Consider the following 22,867-nt stretch of genomic DNA (forward strand, 5'->3'; position numbering starts at 1 on the left):
ATGTAAACATTTTCAAGCTTTGTAAGCTTTGTTTTTTTTGGAGAGACAGTGGGTGGGGGTGGGGTGGGGGAGGGTCTGTTTTTTATTGCAATATGCAAAATAATTATCAAAAACAATGGAAACTCTTATAGAAGATGGAATCAATGAATCAGTAGAAAACATGCACTAACTGTAGTGAAAGGGATGGGAGCCATGGAGTGGCTTGGAAGCTAATTGGCAGGGTCCTAAACACTGACTGTCCAGCGCCTTGAGATTTCCTCCTGACGTAAAAGGTGCTACACAAATGTAATATTGTTTTTGTTGTTGTTTATGCTTTCCCAATTTGGGTGATCCAGGTCAGCTACCACATTAAATCAGTTTCCAAATCTTTTTAATGAAAGGGACCTTTTTTCTTAATATTTGGAAATTAGCTTGTCAGGTCCCTCATTCGAAAGAGAACTCTGATACAGATCAGTCATGAAGTTATCATGCATACCGAGGAAAACAGATGGGCTGTACAGTTTGTTCTGGGTTAGAGAGGATCAGTCAATCTCTCTGCTCTTAATCACTATCCAAAACCAATGCTGGAAGGTGTGTAATGTTGGTTGAGACCAGGATTGGGCTGGGCTCTGATAGTCCCCAACATTGGAAATCTTTCCAACACTTACTGTCAAAACTCACAAATGAATAACAGGCCCCACAGTTAATACCATACTCACCATGTTTGTGAGGACAAAGAGTGGGTTGTATTGACTGAGCACAGCAGCCAATTTAGCTGCTTCTGCGGCTGACAGCAATCGATGAGCACATTCCTCCAGCAGAATCTGGAAAAGGCAAATCAGGCGGAGTTACCTCAACTACTGAGACAACTGTACCTTTGTGTCGCAGGTTATAATATTTCATGAATAACAAAATGCGTGATTTCAGGGAAGTTTCAACTCAACTCTACAAATACCCAGTAATTATAAACTTCACAGTAAAATCCTATGAAGTGCTTTTAGACATCTCCACAATATGATAAGGCATAATATCAAATGCAAGGATTATTATGTTAGAAAATTTAAGGGAAGCCAATAGACATCCTGTTGGCTACAGTGCACAGATAAGGTTCCTGAATCTCCTAACAAACATTAGAACTTGTGCTACTGATGTCAGCCCCATCTTTATAATTACTCAACAGAAAAAGGTTTCCTGTGAAAAGTTCCTTTTGATTTTGAATAGGCTTTAAAATATCCATTCACAAGATTGTTTGGATGAAGGAGGCCTTTCAAACCAACCAATCTCATGCCTCCAGAACACCCACCCTACCATCCCTCCATTACTGCATCGAGCTGCTTTTTAAATGAATCCAGTGACCTAACTTCCACCACCTTTCCTGGTAACCTGTTCCACTCATTGATTACGCTTGGAGTAAAGAAAAGCTTCCTGGCATCTGTCCTGAAACTGTCCTTTACAACTTTAAACCTATGTCCTCATATTCTACTAACTCATTGCATCCCGAAGTATTGATCTGGGTTTACTTTTTCAATCCCATTCTACAACAACAATTGTTCAAATGGTGGAGCAGGCCAGACCAGCTGATTATGATCTTGCTATTTATCAGCAGTCTAATTGCTGGCACCACAGCACGGTCCCAATACTTTAAAACCCCTTGGATTTTATATGAAACAGTCCGGATTTCAGGGCTAGCAATTCTTTACCAAGTCCGTCTGAAGATGATGTTTAAATCGGTTGTAATCCTTATCACTCATTGAAACCAGGATATCAGCCAGGATTCCCAATGAAGTGGAAATTCCCTGTAATTATAAATACATTTATACATTTATAGAGACATTTTTAGCACCAATTTACAATACAGATGTCAACCTTGTTCATTCCTTTGCTGTGCCCACATTTTGTCTTAGGGAAAGGAGGATGGAAATTCTGTCAGGTTTCCTGTTTGCCTACAAAATGCAGAATTACTACACTTGACAGCAAATTACTGTGAAGTGTTTTGAGATGTCTTCTTGAAATGATAGTCGTTATTTCAAATGCAAGAATTATTATTATTAATAAAACTTATTACCAACAAACCTTTTTATCCGGGTGAGGAAGTTCATAAAACCCCACTATAGAAGCCCAGGTCAACTCCGCAGCTTCATACCATAATCCTGGAAATCACCAGAAAAAGTAACACAAAAATATTAAGAGGCTCCATGCTTTTGCTCTGAACATGAATGTTACCTCACAGCACATACAATCACTGTAAATACAGCACAAATCCCACTCTCTGTCCCCGAGTGAACACATCATATTATTCCTTGTCATCTACAAAGCAGAAGCAAGTTTTATTTTGTGTGCAAAACATTTAGAAAAAAGTGAAGTTATCATGTTTCAAAATTAATGATTGTAGGGCTTGGCTGGAGCAAATTAGCTTCAAAATAGGCTTCTAAGAAATTATGTCTAGATCTCTTTATTAAACCTCTTAATTATGTCTCATTCAAGAATCAGAACATTGTGGCAGAGATTCAGCTTGTATGTTCTAATTGCAAATAACATTTGGATCAAGAATGAAGAAAACACTCAATTGCATTTGTAAATCTTTGCAAAACTGGCCTTCTCCTTCCTATATCTAAAGTGGTGAAATTTGGGACTTGCAATGTTTTAGATGTCACCAATGATAAGCATCATATCACTGATAAACGTGGTCAATGAGACCACTTTATAACAATATTGACTCCTCATTCTCCTCATTCCATCAAGATAAGCAAAAGGCAAAATACTACAGACACTGGAAATATGAAATAAAAACAGAGGTCGCTGGGAATGCAACAGGTCAGGAGGCATCTGAGGAGAGAGGAAAATTAGTTAACGTTTCAGGTCTGTGACCTTTCGTCAGACTTTTCTGATGAAGGGTCATAGAACTAAAACATTAATTCATTTTCTTCTCTCCATAGATGATGCCTAACCTACAGGATAGATAAGCACCTTCTCCAATAGAGCACTAATGACTCAAAATCCATACATTTCACTTCAATCTTACCGAGTTTCTGCAGAATCTGTCCCCTGATCTGAAGACTAACAGCCTGGACAAGTACACAGTCACTTTGTTTCTCATAGACCCAAGTTCCTGCAGATAACAATGTGAACAATTAAAGAAAACACCAAATAAGATAATTCCAAATGCATTTTTTCCATGTTTAGAGGGAATGTATTTGATTATCCACTAGTTATGAAAGAATATATGGGATAAGTTTGTTGGGTTTATACTGTTTAAAAGGATAATTATCATCATGCGATAAATTTCAGCAGCAACAATTATTACAAGGACATCATTTATGATCGCTTTTTCCTTAAAATTAAACAACAGCCTGGAGTGCAGAATAACTGCTCACTTTTTTTAAAGTTCAGTCAGTCTTGGGTAAAATCACAAGATACCAAGATTGGTTTGGATGAAGAAAGCTCTTCAGCTCAGTTGACCTCATCTTTCCTGGAGACCCACTCTACTATCCTCCCATGACAGCAACAAGCTGTTCTTTGAATGAGTCTAGTGTCCTGGTCTCACCCATCCTTGTTCTGCTGTCTTGGTGCATCCAAAAATATTGTTCTGAGTTTTCGTTCTCATACCCATTTGAAATCTTATACACCACTAAGGTCCCTTCTGAGACGTCTCTTTACAAGACTGCAGGGTCCAAACTTTATTTATTAACCAATGAGGCTAAGAGATTACAATCTGGAATTATAGCAGCTAGAACAGCATGTAACTTTGTTTTTTTATTCCATAATTAATTTTCAGCCACAAAGTAGTGAAGAAGGACAAAATCTATGCTCACCTTAGCTCTGAAAAAAAAATTTCTAACCCCGGAAGATAATTCAATCCCCATGACTGTTTGTGGGACACTGCTGTGCGCAATTGTCACATTTCGGCTACAAAATATACAGTCAATTCACTTTGCAGTACATTCTGTGAAGCGCTTTGAGAATTCTCAATAATGAAATAAGTTGCTATATCAAATGCAAGGATTATTATTACTGTGTGTTTTCATTTTCTATCCGTTTACAGCAATATGTATGAACATCTGTCCAAGATACTTTGGCTCAATGTCTTGTATTCTTCAGCACTTCAATTGAAGCTGAGCAGAGAGAGGATCAAAGACTAGATGGTGGAAATCTAAAGCATAGTTTATTGATTCCATCAATCACTAATTGTTAGCTCGAAATGATCACTAACCTGTTGCCCCGGTGTTATTTATGAGGCTGCTCAGGATGTATTCGGCTTTCAGAAGTTTACCTGTTGGAAATTTAAAAATTGCACTCAAGTTAAAAAGCATTCAACAATAACACTCAAATGTTTCTGTATGGAGCAATGTATGGAGCCTCTGTGCTCCAGTGTAATAATGAGGGCTAAACCTTTGAAGTTATGTACATCCAAGCTGCTCTTTATTCAATAGGGTTTTGGAGACTGCTGAAAACTCCTGCACTGCCACTAAGTTGCGAGCATGGCTAGCATTTTCAGCAGGAGCTGAACAAAGGTCTGTACAGTGTAAAATGATATATGTTTAGTACTTACTATATTTGGTATATGTTTAGTACTTACTATATTACATATAGTACAATTTATTGTGCAACAAAATTCATTACAATTGCCTCGTTTAAGAAATACACCCAGGTAGCAGAACAAGAGGGCACAAAATAAAGTGAAGGAAGTATTTTTTTCGTGAGGAATTGACAGCTGCATTGGGTAAGGCAGGACAGTAAAAGTCAGACATTGGCCTCGTTTAAGAAACAACTTGATGGTATCATGGGAAAATGAGTTGGTAGTGGATATTCTAGAAGAAAGAGGTTCTTCATCTGAACCTCTTTGTGATCTTGCGAACACAACACATCAACACTAAATGTGTGATTCCTATTCCAAGGGAATCTATGGGATTCCTGGGAAGGCAGCTGAAGGGACCAAACAGCAGATAGGGAATTTAATTTTTTTTTCGAAAAATATCTAATTTAGTGCCCCCAACAACAAATAATGCTTTTATTTTAGTCTTTAAACCTAGCCAGATTTTGGAAGTGTGAAGGCAATGATTTTTAGTCTGCTCAAATCGTCTGTCACACACCACCACCACCAAACAACAACTTACATTTATATAGCGCCCTTCACACAACGTAGTATCCCAGAGCGCTTGGAACCCACTGACGGACTTGAGTATCCAAACCAGACTTAAGATTCCTACAAAAAATTAACTTTTGTATAATATTGCACAACGATTGCCAAATTTTTTTAAAAGATAGAATTAATTTTTTGCTGAATAGCTAAATAATTGGTAAAATCGTTAAAATCGATTTTTTTGAATCCTAAAAGTTGCAAAGAGAACAATTGGCATAACCTTCACGGCACCACTGGAAACAGTGCCCGTGATGTAAACTGAACTTTCTCAAGTGAATCCCCCTTTTGTCTCTCCCTCCCTTCTAATAAATCACGTCAACTTGCGAGACCTCATCTCTGATCCACCATTCTTGGCAACCGGTCTCGCAAGTCAGCATGATGTCCCCAAATTTCCTGTTAGAAAATAAAGTTTTCATCACAATTTGGCCCATCATGCCTGTGCCGGCTTATTGAAAGACCTACGAACTAGTCCCACTCCCCTGCTCTTACCCCATAGCCGTGCAAAATTTGCCTTTTTAAGTATCTATCTAATTCCTTTTTGATTAATCGACGTTTTGCTTCAAAAATTAAATATTCAATAGATATTCCAATATCTTTTTAAAAAACAAACTTCAAATTATTGCTTTCCTCAGTAGTTCTTTGAAGTAACTTCAATTCCAGCAATTGGTTGTAATACAATTATTTTCAATTCCCTCTTTACAAGTCAGTACGTTTAATATAAATTAAAGGGAGTCCTAAAGCACTTTTCATTGTGTTATCGTAGTCGTCTTCCACATGCCATTACGCTGGACAATGGTAAATCATAGCTAACAATCTCTAAAAACTAAAACAGCAGTGCTCATTATTGACGCCATACACTTGGCAATTCAGCAGCGTATTGGAACAACAAAGCGGTGAACACTTTATGTGATTCAGGTAGCTGCAGAGCGTAATGAAACAGATCGGGTTACTTCAACCAGCCAACAGCTGTATTGTTTGCATAGTCAAGTGGCTATCCTGAAAAAATAGTGGAGACGATGAAAGAGATAGGGACAGAAGCGAAAGAGTGCCAGAATGCTAATCTATTTTATTAAATTCTTAATAATCACTGATCGGGAGTATAGCAATTCAGGCAGCTCCCGTTTGAAATCGGCAGGGTACATTTATGAGGGAACAAAGGTACCAATTAGTGTTTTCCACCCCATTCACAATCACCCGACCCTTTTGGCTCTAAATCCCTTTCTTTGGGAGCCTTTGTGTCTGTTCATCAGGGTCAGAGTTGGGTTTGAAAAGATGGCACTATGCTCTCAGTGGAATGCCATTCCTCCCAATGGAACAAAATGTCCTCTAGATTAGTCAAGTGGTTGTTAATTGGAGTTTAGCCACAGAGGCAGACAAAGATCAACAGGGAGTTACGTCACCTGAATTTACAGAGACTCGAGCCTGGCGAAGAACCACCTGTGGCGCAATTGGTGTTGCAAGGCAACGCTTGTGGAGACCCTTGGCAACCTGCAGAAGTTTGCTGGACGCATCAACCCAGTACACAAACCTGTCAATCAAAAAGACTGTGGCAGCTGCAGAAGTGTAGTCTGCAAGTGAGATGGCAGCTTTCAGAAAAACCTGTGGGGAAGAGTTTTTTTGTTTTAAAAAGAAGTGTCGAAAGTGCAGAGGTAGAAAACCAAAAGCAATCTAGACATCAGCTCCATCTAATTGAGAACGTTAGACTTGAGCTACTGCACTTGTGATCAATTGCAAGAGATTTATCTGAAAGGTGGGTGCTTTCCCAATTAACATGATAGCCAAACAATCAGTGATTGAGGAAAAGCTTTTAAGACATCACAGTGGTTAAAAAAAGATTAATGATACAACAAATGGCAATGAGAATGGCAACAAACCCAATGTTATCTCCAACACAACAACATGTATTTTAGATCAGGTGATAATTGGACTTCAACCACAGTGAGCTAGTCAACAATCCACCAAATAAAATTGATCATTCACTTCATGGCTGTTTGTGGGACATTGCTGTGTGCAAATTGGCCTCTCCGTTCGCGTACAAAATATATAGTCACTTCACTTTACAATATATCCTGTGAAGCTCTTTGAAACAATGTCTTAACGTGAATGATGCTATATGAAATATAGGAACTATTATGTATTTTTAGAAAAAGTTCAACTTGAATTCCATAGGTACGGTTGAAAAAGAAAGTTAAAGAGCCTTTGCTTATCCAGATGTTTTTCTTGTAGTTTGACCCAACAACGCTGAGGATCAACTCCAGGTCAAGTAGGTAGTCCCTCATTTTCAGTGATACACTAGCAGGTAAATCTTCACTTGATGCCTCCTCAGCCAAAGCAGTGAGCTTCAATAAAGGCATCAAATAGGCATTTTATATATATATTTTTGTCGGTACAAACCATTTGTTGAAAGATATAATAGCAAAGAGCAAAACACACATTCTAAGCCTGGAAGTTTAACCTTTTCTTGGCATTTTGTTTTAAAATTTAAGATTATCTAGAATTGAATTCAATTCAGTTTTGATTTGGATGCGGATTTCTCACAATATTTGAAAATAACTGTCTTAGAAATCACAATGAAAGTGAATTTTTTCCCCAAAATTCTGTGTGCTATAAATTTCAGATCTTCAGGCAAAGAACATCAGACCTCTGATTGTTACAGGGCAGTTCTAGCTTTATACACTGGAAATTGATGGAGCTTCATGTTGTTTTTAACCAGGATCCAGGATTTCCCAATGTAATGTTGTCCATACTGACCAATATGTGTTAATACACTGTTTAAAATAACAAGGAGGGAGCCATCCACTCTTCCTGAAGATCTAGATATTCATTTTGGGTTTATTACAGAGTGAGTGATAGAGGAGTGGAGATATGATGACAGTGAACACCATACTACAGCAAACACTGCATCGTTGGGGTTACTTTTAGGTTACAGAAACATCAGTATTAACCTTTACATGGTAACTGATGCCATGTAACTGGAATTCCATACAGAAATGATTTGTTAGTAAGCTCTTGTCAGACCCTGTTTCAGTTTGTATAGTGTTTCACTTGTTATCTCTGCCTTTTTCACTCTCGCAGTTTAACAGCCCGGTCAATGAAATGAAGTGGGAGCACTGTTAAGGCTACATCGGGTTAAGAGTTGAAGTGGCTGTGAAGAAGAATGCAGAATTAGGTGTGAAATCAGCAGTGAAAGATTAACATCCTTATTTGATCCAGGCTTGGGAAGAACATGCTTTTTTTTCTAATGCGGTTAAAAAGCAGCTAAAAGAAAACAAAACATAAATAATATTATAAAAAAACCTTCTAATTTAGTAACCCATGACAAAATTAAACTCCGCCCAGTAAATGCAATAATTCTGCCTTGAATCGTCTGGAAATGTGTTGTGCCCACTTTGTTCTGTGCACTCCATGCCTCTTCCTTTTAAGTTATTGTGTCAACAGCAACTAGTTCCTCCCCCTTAGGTCCATGTGAATAACTCAATCTTCAAACTCTTTTCTGTCACAGTCCCCACAAGCAGATATCCTTTAGCTCGATGACTAATTTACTCCAGAATTTGCAATCTTTAGTACTTTTTAGTACAAATTTCCCTTTGTACCTTCTCTCATACAAGCAACTTCCATGTCATCTAACCACAGCCTCAAGATTTTTTTATGTACTGTAAAAACTAAAGATCCCATGGTTGAAAAGAGAAATGGGTTTCTTCTGGTCAATAATTCAGATAAAATTGATCATTCAATGCACTTGAGGGGCATTGCTGTACTCAAATTGTCTTTTATGTTTGTCTACAAAATACAGTGACTAGACTTTACAGTAAAAAAGTTCAACTATATAAAGGTATAAGCTTAGAAATGCAACACCCTTTTATGCTGAATATAAAATTTACAGATATTGATTACTAACTAGTGTTAATATTTATTGTAATAAATCGCTAAATAATCATTCTTAATTGGAATCTTTTTCCATAATTATTTTTGAATTTTACAACCAGTCTGAGATAGGAGCACATAATATTTGATTTAAAGTCTATCTTTGTGCCCAACCTACCCTTATTACAAATACAAATTCCCGCTTCTAAAGATGTAGATAAAATAGTATTTGCATTGATCAATATCAAATAAAATATTTAATAGATTTAAATATTTAATATGTTTAAAACCTAAAAGTAACCCCAACAATGCAGTGTTTGCTGTAGTATGGTGTTCACTGTCATCATATCTCCACTCCTCTATCACTCACTCAAATAAAATATTTGATATTACCTGCTTTGGAAGAAACTGCATATCCATATTGTCTGTGCTTTCAGACATATTGATATACAGGAGAGAGAAAAATCTCTTCATACCTAAATATCTTCCAATTAAAGGGGTTTGGCCTCTACTTTCTACCTGACTTCCAGTAATTGCCTTTAAATTGAAGTTTCTTTCAAAGTGCGGGGGAGAGGAATAAATGCTGCATGACCAGCAGTAATATTTTGGTAAGTGGAAGACAATTGTAGAGATTCCTGTTCTGTGGAGCATGCGAGCTGAAGGGGATTCACCTATTTGACGTTCCTTCAGTGTCACTGCTCCATTCTGCTGTCCTGAAAAAGATGATCTAAGTTCAGGAAGGAACTATGCATAACAACATCAACTTACACTTACGTAGCAACTTTGACATAGGAAAACATATCAAGTGCTTTACAGAGACAAGTGGGAGCCTGAGTAGGGTGGGAGGTAGGGATTTGATGAGAGACTCAGTCAAGGAGTAAGCTTCAGGGGTATGGGGAAAGGGCAGATAAATGGATTTTACTTAAAAGGGCAGGGAGATTGAGTCGAATGGCCTTCTTTTGTGCTGTAAATGTCTATAGTTCTAATGTTTTTAGAAGGGTTTTGAAAACAGAGGTAGAGAGGATGCAAGATGGAGAGATTTTCGAGAGGAAATTTGTCCTTAAAGATGTTGCTCAATAATAATAATCCTTACATTTGATATAGCACTTTTCATTACTTCAAGATGTTTCAAATCGATTCACAGATTACACTGTAAAGTGAATTGACTGTATATTTCTGGGCGAAACACAGCAGCCAATTGCGCACAGCAGTGTCCCACAAACAGTCGTGGATTGAGTGACTAAATTATTATTTTTTTTTTCTTGAGGGATTATTTAAATTATTTAAACAAAAGTTAAAAATTTCCTGTGTGAAATAAGTTAATAAAAATAATAATAAGCCATGCATTTGCTATAGCACCTTATCACGTAATCAAAACTTCTCAAAGCATTTTCTAGCATTTTTATTGTGAAGTTGTAGGCAAACACTGAACTCTGCTGCCAATTGCCAAATACAACTTTATGAGCATGAAAGGATTGCTCCAGCCAAGTTCCCAGCTGTGGATCAACATAAATGCTTTTGTGGAGGTATCGCAGAATAATTAATAATAATCCTTATACTTGATATGGCACCTTTAACATCGGGATGATGTCTCAAAGTGCTTAACAGGATATACTATAAAGTTCAGTGATTGTGTATTTTGTAAGCAAACATGGCAGCCATGTCCCAAGAACAGCCGTGAAGTGAATGATCAATTTTATTTGGATTGGGATTATTGGCCAGGACATCAGGACAAACTCTTCTCTTTCTCAATAGTGCCATGGGATTGTTAGCGTCCACACCAACAGGTATTCAGGACATTGGTTTAATGTCTTATGTGAAGGACATCTTCAACAATGTATTGCACCCCCAATGCCAAGAAAAGCCACGAGTGTGAATGGATTCAAACGCAAGAGGGTTTCATCCCCTCTTTCAGTTTTCTTCCATTATTGCACAGTCTAGTATTATCACTTTGTCAACAAAAGAATGAATGTGAGTTGCTCCACCAACAAAGAGCTTGAAAGCTGAAGGAAAAGTAGCACTCAAAGAGAGTAAAAAAAACAAGTGGCTCATTTATTTGCTTCTAACACTAATTAGACATTTTTCTGTCAACTATTCATTGGTGCAGCAAAGATAAACTCCTGAAATCTAAAGTGCTTGCAGACATTTACTTGCATCTGTATCCCTGTAAGGTGTAGAAAAAAAGCACTTGAGCACCTCTGTCAAATAGTGAAAAAAATGTAGCACTGTTCTTTGTGCCTTGTGTGATACTTGTGAAGAGAGACATAAATCAATCAGACCTAATTGGAGAATAAATCCTGTTTCAAACAGTTAGTGGAGCAAAGGGAGTTGTTAGGGGAGGATACTCTTAGGAGATTGTAGAGGCCGTGGAGGCGAGGACAAGGTCTTAATATCATTCTGCTGGGGGACAGGGAGCTGGAGGAACCTGTGAGGATGGGAGTTATGGACTCACAGAGCCTGTTGTGGGAGAGGACGTGGGCTGCAGATGTCTGGTTGGCCTGGAGTTTGTGGAGGTGGAGAGGCTGGTGAGCAGGGCATCGGAAAAGTTTAGTCTGGATGTGACAAAGATGTGAATGAATGTTTCAGCTGCATTCAGGGTGAGGAAGTAGCGAAGCCAGGAGATGTTGCAGAGACAGAAGAAAGAGAATGTGGTCAGAGATCAGATAAAGGCTTGCAGAAGAGTTAAGGTTTAAACAAAACACTGAGGTTCTGCATAGGATTCGTGAGTGGATGGGAGCAACTGGAATGGTCAATAAGATCAGTGGCTAAAGAGGCGCTGATGGGAAAGCGAAACAGGATAGCCTCAGAAGCAGTCATTAGCAGCAAAACACAGTCGCTGACAGCACCACCATCCATGGCTGCACACTCCACCTAACTAAGCCAGTCTGGAACCTTGGCATCTTGTTTGACCCTCAACTATTCTTTCTACCTCACATGCATGCCATGACCCGCTCTGCCCTCCCCCACCTCCGCAACATCGCCCGGCTCCACCACTGTCTCACACCTCAGGCTGCCGAAACCCTCAAAAAGCATTCATAACATTGAGGCTTCACTTTGCAAATTCCTTGCTTGTTGGCCTCCCCAACTCCTCCCTCCACAGGCTGCAGATCATCCAGAACTCTGCAGCTCGTGTCCTCTCCCGCACCAAGCTCCATGACCCTATCAACCCCATTCTTGCCCGACTCCACTGGCTTCCCATCACTCAGAGGATATAGTTCAAGATCCTGGTCCTCACCTTCAAAGCCCTCCATGGTCTTGCTCCCCCATACCTCTGCGACCTCCTAACTCCCTACCATTCCGCCCACTCCCTCTGCTCAGCGGGCTCCGGCCTGCTTCATGTCCCTCACCTCGCTCACCCCACCATTAGCAGGTGGGCCTTCTGCCACTCTACCCCTACTCTCTGAAATTCCAACCTGCAGTCCTTCCGCCTCGCCCCCTCCCTTGCCTCCTTCAAGACCCATCTCAAGACCCTCCTCTTCGACCGTGTTTTCGATCACCCGCTTCCCCCCTGCCCTCCACCCTCTCCGATCCGGACCACCAGCTCGGGTCTAAAACACTGTCCAGTGTCTTTGGACGTCCTCCCGCCGTGAAAGCTGTAATTTTTTTGTTGTTGTTGATTTTTTTTATCTCTCCAATATAGAGACAGTGAGGCCAGTCACCATACTGCTGCGACTACTGGTCCAGCTAACAGAGCACAGACAATCTACAACTTCTCTGGCTGAATTGCCGAGTACTGCACTGAAGTGGATCGTTTACCCCTAGGTCCTAAAGTGGGAAATTTGACTGCAGGACCATCATAGTCAAGTCTGATCCTTTCCTGACAGTCCCATATGTACACTTTCCAGGAAGACTGCCTGGAAAGTGTTCTGGAGCACAAACTGATGCTTTCGCTCTCTAACTTAGCCTCCTCCAATGCCCTGGTCATCTAACTCTGCACAGGATCAAAGATTATTCTACAAGACCTAGTACCGCAGCAGATTGTGTATTGACTCACTGGGCAACAGGTGGAGTCCTTGTATTTACATTTCAACTGTGCATCACAGAGCACCACTTTGTCACTCATGGGTTCTCATCGCAGCTTATAAATGGACCAATCAACGACTCATAAAATGCACACACCCAGCAGCTCTCACGTCAGCCCAAGATTATATTATTTTGCTCCAATAGAAACAAATAAAAATAAGAATTACGATTCTTATTCAGTTGAAACATAACACAAACCATTAACAGGAATCAATTACTAATAGTCTCATGCAGACATTTATTGTATCTCACCGATGAGTAAGGCTAGTTAGGAAAGCTCAAGAGATTTCAAATCATTCAAACAATCTCACAAGATTGTTATTAGATAAAAGTTATTAAAGTTCTCCCCAATGGGCAACAGAAGTGTCTGATGCAGACATAAGGCTATACAACAATAGTCCACAGGATAGAATCCCACTTATTAGTTAGTTAGTTGATCTCAACGGGTAGCAATGGCTGGGGTAGTTACAGGGTGTCCTTAAAGTCCTTTTACACCCGTTGCAAAACAATGATATGAGACTATGGAGGAGCTGAAACAAGCTGCAAGAGATGCATTTCGCCTCGTCACTCCATCTAAGTTAAGGAAGATATTGCACCGAACACAGCGACGGATCATTATCTGCTATGAAAATGATTGGGCTCACATCGATCCTCTGGACTTCTAAATACAGTTAAACACTTGTACTGAACACAATTAAGCACTTCTAAAAATAATTATCATTCTTCCACGTTTCAGTTGTTGGTCAGTGACACTGTAGAAAAAAAGGAACAGGACTTTGTGGATACCCTGTACAATTGGATTCAGTGCTAAACTCTGACATTAAGAAATCCAAGACGACAAGCAAATAGAGACTTCGTACAATAACTGGATGTATATCGAATCAACTCGTGCAAACTCTTTTTCAATGTAATCCACTTCTGGACTACCTTATTAAGAAATAGGAATAGTAATAGTGGGCTAAGTTTGTGGCATTCTAACCCTAACCTTGTGATTAACTAACACAAAGAATGCACTACCCAACACTACAAACTTCATCTTCAGTGTCACCAGCGTAAACTCACTCAGGGTGAGAACTCCCACACGCTGATGCCACTAACGTTAAATTTCCTCCCCACAGCTCCCTCTAATCTGCAGAGAATTTGTCAAAACAATAGAGAAAATAAACCCTATTTTTAAGGTGGATTCCTGATGTGCAGCATTGAAGTGCTACTGTTAGGCCCAAAAGATTTAAATCAGGGATTCCCATAGATTATACCAATATCACAGGAGGAAACCTTCCCCCTCTTCTCCACAAGCTAAGAGGGGAATGGGAAAACTATCCGCAGCACAGACAAGGAAATCAAGCTTGGGGCCTTCTGGATCTGAATGGCTCTGGAACTCACTGAAAAACTCAGATAAAAGTGACTGATTGTGGACTGAATGCTTCCACTGCTGTAAATTTGAGTTATCAGGAAAGATGAGTTTCCTTCTAAAAAAGATAATAATTTGGTCACTTCAATCCATGACTGTTTGTGAGACACTGCTGTGCGCAATTGGCTGCCGCGTTTCACCCACAAAATACACAATCACTCCACTTTACAGTATATCCTGTGAAGCGCTTTGAGACGTCTCGAAGATGTGATAAGGCGCTTTATCAAATGCAAGGATTATTATATTATAAACATGAGAAAAAGGAAGCATCAGGGGAATCATTTGCACAGGGGCTCAGTACTCATCAGACTGTAAAACTTTGCACATTATTGGTAGTTTTGAGTGTGAACTGAAAACTGGTTGTGGTACAGTGTTGTGTCAATAACAGCAAAAATACTTTTCAAAAAGAATCCTGACATGGTTTTCATGCGATAAACGATTGTTGAAAACCCACAGGGTATTTTGCAGACTGCTCTTCATCTTTGTCTGTATACACACTTCAAGGAAGGTCTCTGGAGCCACAGCCAGTGCTCAAAGCTTTCTCAGTCAAACAATTGGATATCCCTAAATCTAAAATAATATTACACGTCAGATGTGCCACTCTTTTCTGCTCCTGTTTGTAGTTTGGAAATTCTTGTTTTTTTTCTTCTCCCTCCCTCTCTCTCTCGCTCGTTCGCGCTCTCTTTCACACGAGCACAATAGCGCCAGAATATAAATTACCAGCAGCGATTAAATAATAGTTCAAAGCCGATCTTGAGGTCTGTGGTGTTTACAAAGTATTTTTAGCAGCATGATGAAACATTTGAGAAGAGACATTAACCTATGGGCTCAAGTATCAGTGAATGGCTCGAACTGGCATGAGGTTGGATTTTGGGCTTGAATAGTGTGTGACCCCATGATTTGCTTTGTCTGGCTGTGGCAGCTGCGGTCATCAACAGATGTTTCGGCAATAAATAATTGGTATCATCTCAGAAAAGAGCCGTCTACCTGGGGAGAAGGCATAATACAAAAAACACGGGGCCGCTATTACGCCTGCATTAATCTCTCATATACACAGGTTTCTTGGGGAGTTTACTGCAGGTGTTTCTTCTGTGATAAAGCTTTCTGATGCGGACAAACTCTCTAAAGTTATAAAGCTTTTGTGTGGGATAAAGAAGGTCAGGCACAGCTATAAATTCCTGTCTTGAAGAAACAAAAACAGCTACGCTACTTATACAGACAACCCACCCCCACCACCTACCTTCCCCCCCCCCCACCCACCACCACCCAAAAAAAATGTTTTTCTTACAAACGCGCACAAAAAATAAAAATGTTTCTTGGTCTCACTTAATGCTAACATTCCAAAATGTTCTTAGCATTTTCTTGCAGATTTTGTTGACTGCATTTTGGACTTAAACAAATATAGAGGAGAGTATATTTATCATTAGTTCTGACTGGGGGAAACAATCGCTTACAATCAACAATCGTTGTGTATGTGTGTTTGTTTGTGTATATGGTGGGGGGGCAAGGGGATGAAACCACATTGTTTTACTGCACTTTAACTTAAAGATATAGCAGAAATACTAGGCAAACGTATTGATAGTTTCAGCTATATTCCTGAGATAGAACAGGATGCTTTTGCTCTTTATTTACAACGAGAGGGTTTGAAAAAAGAACATTCCCACTTTTTGCTGGCTCCAATGTGCTTTCAGTCCTGTAAGAAAAGCCACTTTTACTCACCCACTTTGCCTAACACTGTGCACTCGGATTCATTAATTACAATGAGAAAAGCACAACTTGCAAAGTGCAACTTGGGCAGAGATGAAAAGAAAATACTTGCGCAAAAAAAAAACTTTTAGCGCCCGAGAAAATATTCTGTTTTCACTTTTGAACGTTTAAGAAAAGGAAGTGTTTTTTGAGCAACAGGTGCATTATTCATACCAGTAGATCTGGAAGCTTTTCACTGATGATATCTTTCAGGTTTGTTTTGTCTTCTGGGCCTACGACTTGTTTGTATTGCCACCTCTCCGGCACAAAGGGCCACTTCATTTCCTTTGCCTGTTCCAGCAGGGTCTTCAGATCAGCAGAGAGTGAAGCTAGGAGGGTCAAAGTTCATGTAAGGAAATCTCAGAAAAATAGACACCTCGATTGCGAACACAAAATGTGGCACCTAAGCTGTGAAAGCACAACCACTTGAGAGTAACTCCAAGCTGCTCAGTCCTTACAAAAGAATCATAATGATGATTTGTCTGGCCGAGTGCTTTACTACAGCATGCCCTCCAGGTAAACAAACCCAACCAGCTCTTAAAAACGCTTTTTAAGGAAGTAAATCCTTTCAGTGGCACTCTATGCATGAAGAACCAGAGCAGGAATTGAATCAGACAAAACGGTTATCAAAGCAGTGAGTAATGTACACGGTGGCAAAGCACCTCAGATTGGTTTTAAACAGATCCATCCTTGTAAGCACTGCATAGCTGACGGCACAGTTTTAAGTTTAAGAAATAAAAAGAATATTACATGCAAGTATACTCAATTAGAATTTTAAAATACTCCGTATTTCAGCCATATTTCACAAAGTTTGCTAAATTGGGTCAAAGCAGATCACTCTCTGTGTTTAAGCAATTGCTTTCACCTTGTGCTTTAAACTAATCTACCCATGGAATATTCTTTATAACATTCACCTAGCCACTCATTACTGCCTAACTTTCTGCACCAGCTCCTTGTGCTATTGAATAAGGATGAATTAACAAGGCCAACCAAACTCTGGGTAATGTTAAGCTCTGTTCTTTCTTTTTTTTGTTAATGCTTTGGGTTCAATCCCCCAAGTAAAATTGGTCATTCACTTTGTGGCTGTGTGCAGGAGACTGCTGCCTGCAAATTGTCTGCCTAAAATACAGTCATAGTTTCACCCACAAAATACACAGCCAATTCACTTTACAGTACATTCTGTGAAGCGCTTTGAAACGTCTCAACCACATGATAAAGTGCTATGTCTAATACAAGCATTATTATTATAAATCCTGAGAAGCATTTTGTGAACCTGCACCACTAAATTAAGACAGGCTCTGAATGTTTGATTTTCATAGGTAAAAAAGTAGCCTCAGATGGTCGAGTGGGCAAAGGCACTGTCCGGTGCTGGGTTAACTGAGCTCTGTCAATACAGAAGTTGGGATACTACAGTTGGTCTCAATGTAATGTCTCACCCAAAGAACAGCACCTCCACAAATTAACAGAATGCCCTGCACGAGGAAGAAGAAAATGAGCCAGAGTTCCCTTCTATACCAGTAAAGACACCTGCTGGAGGAGCATGTGTGTGGTTGTTGGATGAGTGAGTGGTAGGATCAAGCTCGATTGAGAAAACCTGAGACTGAACAGCCTGCCAAAACTCATCGGCAAGGCTAACACGTGAGCAATGACCACTTGTTCGAGGTACTATAGGGTGGTCAGTGTCTATAGAAATACACCTCCAGGGAAAGAAAAAAAAATGAACTATTCAGAAGTCAGGAGGAAATTGAAGGAGAAATATTGGTGACTTTGGGAAAAAAAATTGGCAAGCTGTTTAAAATATTTTTCGCTTAATTAATGTGCAGTTCTGGATCAGTTAAATTACATTTATTTTACAGGTTTTCCTCTCAGTGAACATTTTTGTATTGGTGTCCTTAACCTTGAAACATGTCAGGTGAATGTGGCCCTAACAAGCAGCAAATACTGTTCATTTATCATTCGCTTGTGCGTCAGTCTGGCTCAGTTGGTAGCGCTCTCACTCTGAGTCAGAAGATTGTGGGTTCAAAACCTACGTGGGGATTTGAAACTATTATAGCTTAAAGTGATGTTCCAATGCAGTGCTGGGGGTGTGTTTGCCCACAAAATACAGTCACTGCAGTTTACAGTATATCTTATGAAGCACTCTGGGATCTCCTCCTGACATGAAAGGCTCTGAACCAAATGTGAGTACTATTATCAAAACATGCCAACTGCTCCTTAAAGTGGAGTCCTGTAGCTCAGTGGTTAGAGCACTCGCTTTGCAAGCGAGAGACCCGAGTTCAATTCCAGGCAGAGGGCGAGACCTTGGGCAAGTTTCCTTACTCCACACAGAGCCTAATAATAATCCCTCCAAAACCAAAAACAATAATAAATTGGTCACTTTCAATCTACGACAGTTTGTGGGACATTGCTGTGCGCAATTGGCTGCCGCGTTCGCCCACAAATATACAGTCAATTCACTTTACAGTGTGTTCTGTGAAGCGCTTTGGGACGTCCAACCGAAGTGAAAAGTGCTATATCAAATGCAAGGATTATTATTATTATTATTAAAGGGTTAAATATCACACAGCACACATCTGAGCAACAGGAGTAAGTCTAAAGCTCAGCAAATAAACTACAATCCTGCTCTGTTTGTGGTAAAAAGCACCAATTGCATTTTGAACTCCGGTTCATTGGGTCAACTTGTCACCCTGAGGAGAAGGGTCCACTGATCCTTATCACACTTTTCTCCTGAGTGACCACTTCCTGGAGCAAGATACTGAAGAGCCATCCCTAAGTTAGTCATTATTGGGATTCTTTATACACCTTGACTGGAACAAAATTGATTCAAGTCACTGGAGGATATCATCAAGAAGGTGAACTAATTCCTGGCCAAATGAAGCAGTTAAAGATACTCAGTTTAAAGGGTAGTAATAGGATTGCCTGGTTTCAGTTAGGTCTTTCTTTCAAGAAATAGCAATTTATCTGTATGCACTGATCCACTATCTCCATGTTAGATCAGGGTGAAATTGATCTTGGGGTCGTGATGGTTGATCGGTCCCACTGAAAGGTACACTCTACTCACTGAAAACACTGCAATCTGTAACCGTGTCATCTCGGATCTTTTACTCAATAATAAATGATTAGAAGCGGGGGCAAGACTGAGCTCGGCTGAGACCACCTCGAGGCTGACCAGCCCAACAACACTCACTGCCAAGACTAACACGTGAACAATGGCCACCTGGTCAAGGTACCAGCGCCCATAGAATTGCACCGCTGTGGAAAGGAATGATAAAACCCTTCAGAAGAGGTGAGAAAATTGGAGGAGAAAAATTGGTGACATTGAAAAATAGTGGGAAGCTGTTTAAAGTATTTTTAGCAATTCTGTAGTTTATAAAGAAATAGGTTGGTCAATTGTTGATCCTAGCATTTGTTGAAGTGCATTTTACGTCAGGTGGACATCTCAAAAGTGTTTCACAGGATTTACTATAAAGTGTAGCGATTGTGTATTTATAGGCAAACACGGCAGCCAATTTGCGCACAGCAAAGCCCTGCAAACAGCAAATGATCAAATCCTTTTCAAATCCTCTGGCAAGTATCGCATTTTGTGACCTTCTCATAATGTTTAGTTCAGTGTGGAGCCCAGGCAGCAGGTGGCTAGGGTTGGAGGTTTAGCCCACCCTTCCCCAATCGATCTACCAACTCACTAACGTTTCTCCGGTTTTAGCTATACACTGGCCAACAGCCAAAAGCCAGCAGCCTCGCACTGCTGCTTACTAAACAGTGTAGTGCCTTACCCCTCAAACAGGTCCTGGCTTCCTTCCATTGCACTTACTGAGGAAGAGCTTTGCAAATGCGCTGCAAGCACCTTCCTTGTGTAGAATATCTCTTTAAGTGGCGCTAGTCGAGGAAAAGCCCTGAACCCTGAGGAAGACCACAGCAAGTCCTCCAAACAGCCCCACCTGTAGCATCAGTCGCACCCCTCCTCCACCAACTGCAATCTGTAACCGTATCATCTCTGATCTTGTATTAATAATAAATGATTATAAGTGGGAGCAGGGTGGATCTAGGCTGAGAACACCCTGATGGTTTGGGAGCTGCTTGTGGGGTATCCTTGCCTCTGAATGGCTGATGGAACTGTCAGTCAAGCAAACGGCTCACCTGTCTTCAAGGGGATTGTAAGTAGTAATCTTAGTAAACTTTGCATTTGATATAGCGCTTCATCAAGTCGTTGAGACGTCTCAAAGCGCTTCACAGGATATACTGTAAAGTGGATCAACTGTGTATTTTGGGGCGAAACTCCCACAAGACTGTCTCTTTAACTTTAATTTATTACTTTCTTTGTGTTTATTTTATAATGATTATTTTGCTTCATTTTGTTTTATATGTCGTTTTTCGTCGTTTTATCTTGTGTTATTTCGTATTTGTGAGAAACACATAAGAATCATGCAATTCTGAACGGGAAGAAATGTTCCTGAGCACAGTAGCTATTTAGTTTTACTCAGCCCCCCTCCCACCCAATAATATTTTTTTACCACCAACTATGGTCTGGAGTCAGTGTGTATCAGAACATTTAGGACTATTACTGACTCTCATAGAATAAACACCTTACAGTACAGCAGGCCCACATTATCCCCTGTTACAGCTTTGGACTATTATTAGGCATTTCATTACTGCCTTGGGAGTGTGAGTTTAACAGGAAAATCCTTTTATAGTCTCACACCATCAAGTCCGTAAAATCTTCCCCAGAGTCACATAAACTGCAGTCAGTCTTCTCTTTAAACTGAAACAGAGAAATACGAGGCTACCATTTGATGTTTATATCCCCCCAAAAGAATAAAAGGGTCAGGACAGAGATTTTCTTTCAACCCAAAGAGTTGTTAGAATGGGGAACAATTTACCACAAATCGCAGTATGAGTTGAAGCTACAACAGAATTTAAAAGGGAATTGAATAAACAACCAAGGAAGAATAATATCAACGAGCACAGGGAAAGAGTAGAGTAGATGGGAGTTCAATCTACAGAATTCCTTAATGAGAATCTGAGTTTACAAAAATGTCCTGTAAGAGACTTGAAAGAAATAAAATAAATCTAAAGGCTAACAATACAAAAGAAAATCAGACAGAGTATAGAAAAATAGAGGTGAAGCGAACAAAGAAATTGTAGAGGCCAAGCAGGGATATCAGCAAAGGCTGGCAGGTCACAAGAAAATGGTTGAAGGATTCTATGAAAAATAAAAGGTAAAAGAAAAAGCAGTCCATGTTAGAGTCAAAAAGGGAAATCTAGTCATCAAAAATGAAGAGGTACCAAATGAGTTTTTTTCCACAGTTTTTACAAAAAAAAGTATAATGGTGAGATATAGTGTGCAAAAGAAGGATGTGCAAGAATTGAAACGGACAACTGGGAAGGGATACCTGTAGAAAAGGTAGCGGTACTAAAATAATTGATGGATTTCAGTGGACAAAGTCACCAAGGCCTGATGGCAGCATCCGAGAATGCTGAACAAGGAGGATATAGTAGATGCTCTTCGAACATCCTTGGATACAAAATTTGTGCCATAAGACTGGAGGGTTACAATGTAACACCTGTCTAAAAAGAGACAACAGAACATAACATCAATATTGGACAAACCTTTAGCGGCAATGGTATTGGATATAAACACTTAGAAAGATATAGGTTGACCAAAGACAGTCAGCAAGGGTTTGCTAAAGGCATTTCTTGCTTGACAATTAAAGTTCTTTGATGAAAGAATACATAAATAGGCGTAGAGAGTGCAGAGGAGATTTACTAGGGTGATACCGAGGGCGAGTGGTTTAACCTATGAGAAGAGACTAAAAGAGCTGAATCAATTTCCAATAGAACAGAGAAGGTTGAGGGATGATCTAATAGAGGTCTATAAAATTATAAGCAGTTTCTTGATAAGTCGACAGGAAGAAATTATATTCACTATCGGTGAGTCAGTGACTAGAGGGCATCAATTTATCGTAACAAACAAATGGGAAGATTAGGATTTGTTACATACAGAGTTGTTAGGATGTGGAATGCCTGTTGGATGAGATGGTTGAGGTAGAGTTCATATTGACCTTCAAGTTGGTATTAAGTAGACATCTAACAAGATGCAGCTGTATTGTAAGGCAGTAGTTAGGGGTCAATAAAATCTCAACCCGCCTATAACAATTCATATTTATATAGTGCCCTTCACATAGGAGCACTTTACAGGGACATAGGCTGGACGCTGAGCAAGAGAAAAGGGTGAAGAGGAGGAGGTCCCACATTTGAAGAGGTAGGATTTGAGGTGGGACTTAGATAGAAAGAGAGGTGGCAAGCTGGACTGTTAGAGGAGGGAGGTCCAGAGACAAGGGGCTAAGAACTGAAAACTTGGCCACTGACAGTGGTATGAAGAGGGCAGGGGACACACATCATTTCTTCCTATCAGCTCCATCAAACCTGCTTCTATATTCAACGTGCACGATGTTGGCTGGCTTGCCTTCTGTACGCTTTCTGATTCCCCCGCTTAAAAAAAAAAGCCGACTTCCGGGTCGGGTGGATTGCTCTTTCAAAGAGGCAGCAAAGATACAAGTTTTTTTCTGTGCTGTAAACATTCTAAGATTCTGAATCCAGGTATTAGAGGTTGGCAAAGCAATAAGCTGCAGAGCCCTGTGAAGTGAACTCTCCTCTCCAAAGTGAGGTGCTTTGACCACAGCTGCTGAGAGCAATTGTGCTGGTCA

At 40.0% G+C, this 22,867-nt stretch overlaps 1 protein-coding gene across 1 annotated transcript in view; it reads right to left on the bottom strand.

Moving 5' to 3' along the window:
• Nucleotides 1-22,867, bottom strand: part of alpk1 (alpha-kinase 1) — a 47,673-nt gene that overhangs the window by 11,514 nt on the left and 13,292 nt on the right. Inside the window, exons 3-9 of the mRNA XM_007897008.2 lie at nucleotides 16,338-16,492; nucleotides 6,520-6,718; nucleotides 4,190-4,249; nucleotides 3,002-3,088; nucleotides 2,053-2,129; nucleotides 1,680-1,775; nucleotides 699-803 (exon numbers count right to left, since the gene is read on the bottom strand). Coding sequence (XP_007895199.2) covers nucleotides 699-803; nucleotides 1,680-1,775; nucleotides 2,053-2,129; nucleotides 3,002-3,088; nucleotides 4,190-4,249; nucleotides 6,520-6,718; nucleotides 16,338-16,492 — 779 coding nt within the window. The remainder of the gene's footprint in view (nucleotides 1-698; nucleotides 804-1,679; nucleotides 1,776-2,052; nucleotides 2,130-3,001; nucleotides 3,089-4,189; nucleotides 4,250-6,519; nucleotides 6,719-16,337; nucleotides 16,493-22,867) is intronic.

The sequence above is a fragment of the Callorhinchus milii genome, unplaced genomic scaffold, assembly GCF_018977255.1.
Source record: "Callorhinchus milii isolate IMCB2004 unplaced genomic scaffold, IMCB_Cmil_1.0 Scaffold1, whole genome shotgun sequence".
Classification (NCBI taxonomy): Eukaryota; Metazoa; Chordata; class Chondrichthyes; order Chimaeriformes; family Callorhinchidae; genus Callorhinchus; species Callorhinchus milii.